Here is a 1208-nt window from a genome sequence, read left to right as displayed (position 1 = left end):
ATAAGTGATTTACTTTTGTGTGTTTTTGTCAGGCAGAAATTTATTTATACCCCCTTAGGGTGTAAGAGGATAAGGAACAATCATACCTGACTGAACATTGGATTGATTTACTGCATGTCTTGCTGGATAATGATGTGTATCGATACTAAACTGGGTCCAACAGGTGTGGAGGGATCCTGGTTTCCTGGCAGCTGTGATCAGGGCTGGTTATAACTTTATCTCTGCTGCTCATGTTTCAGGTATGTTACAGCTGTGACCACAGCAGCATCCGGATACAGCTACTGGCACTACGGCCGGAAGACTGTTCAGCTGTTAAACGCCAGGTCTCCATGACCCCGCCCCCCAGGGCTACCCACGGCCCCCCCACTCCCATAGGGAGCAAAAGGAATAGAAGCATCTTCTGCTGTGACATCCATCTGCTCAGGCAAATGTTGAAGGGACAGGCAGACCGGCCGTCACCAGGAGCTCTGAAGACAATTAGCCGTGACATGGCCTTAAGGGTCGCCATGGCAACTACGCAAAGAAAACAACGGAAGCCGCTGTATGGTTTTATCACGGAGACACTGAAACGGCAGCTCTGCCGCCGGGCTCAGATAAAACTGCAAACATAAATAAAAATAGATCCTCGCCCACCCACACCCTGAAGCTCACACGTCAGCCGCAAGACAAAGGATTCGACGAGGGATTGTTATGCTTCCTGTTTTTATTTCCTTCAATCAGCGGGATGAAATGTCCACCAAATGAATGTCTGATCAGTGTTTGTTTTCTAAGCTGATTAAAATATGTATATGTAGAAATCTGCTTTGACGTGTCTGTGGATTACTGGATGATCAAACTCCTGTTTAATATTGGGAGACAGAAATCTGACAGCTGATCCGTTTACAGCCAGCAGTCAGGTTTAAATAAAGGTGAAGGAACTCAAGAACGTTCCAGCAGGTCTCCAAAGCTCTGCTCATCTTCTTCATCCTGAATCAGCCGCTTTACTCATGAAATATTACAGCCTATAATTATTTAACTGCATTTAAAAATAATGCAGATTCCTATAAAATCCTCTTTTATTAAAGTTCATATTTCAGTAGGAGGAAAAAACTTTCTAAAGAGGTGGGATTTCCAGAAAAGTAGCCAATTGTAGGAAGTTGAAACAAACCCGTTATACAGATAGAGAAATGTTAATAGAATAGACATCCATTATCTGTTCTAGGTTGTGT

The 1208-nt window shown here is 43.6% G+C and overlaps 1 protein-coding gene across 1 annotated transcript in view; it reads left to right on the top strand.

Moving 5' to 3' along the window:
* LOC107098656 overlaps positions 1-824 on the top strand; it is a 12609-nt gene extending 11785 nt beyond the window's left edge. The window contains exon 6 of the mRNA XM_015396434.1: positions 240-824. Within this exon, the coding sequence (XP_015251920.1) occupies positions 240-333 (94 nt within the window). The 3' untranslated portion in view covers positions 334-824. The remainder of the gene's footprint in view (positions 1-239) is intronic.
* Positions 825-1208: the final 384 nt, after the last annotated feature.

Source organism: Cyprinodon variegatus, unplaced genomic scaffold (assembly GCF_000732505.1).
Source record: "Cyprinodon variegatus isolate N-32 unplaced genomic scaffold, C_variegatus-1.0 Scaffold27, whole genome shotgun sequence".
Classification (NCBI taxonomy): Eukaryota; Metazoa; Chordata; class Actinopteri; order Cyprinodontiformes; family Cyprinodontidae; genus Cyprinodon; species Cyprinodon variegatus.
The sequence above is the reverse complement of the archived record's forward strand: the minus strand, read 5'-3'. Positions and strand labels throughout refer to the sequence as shown.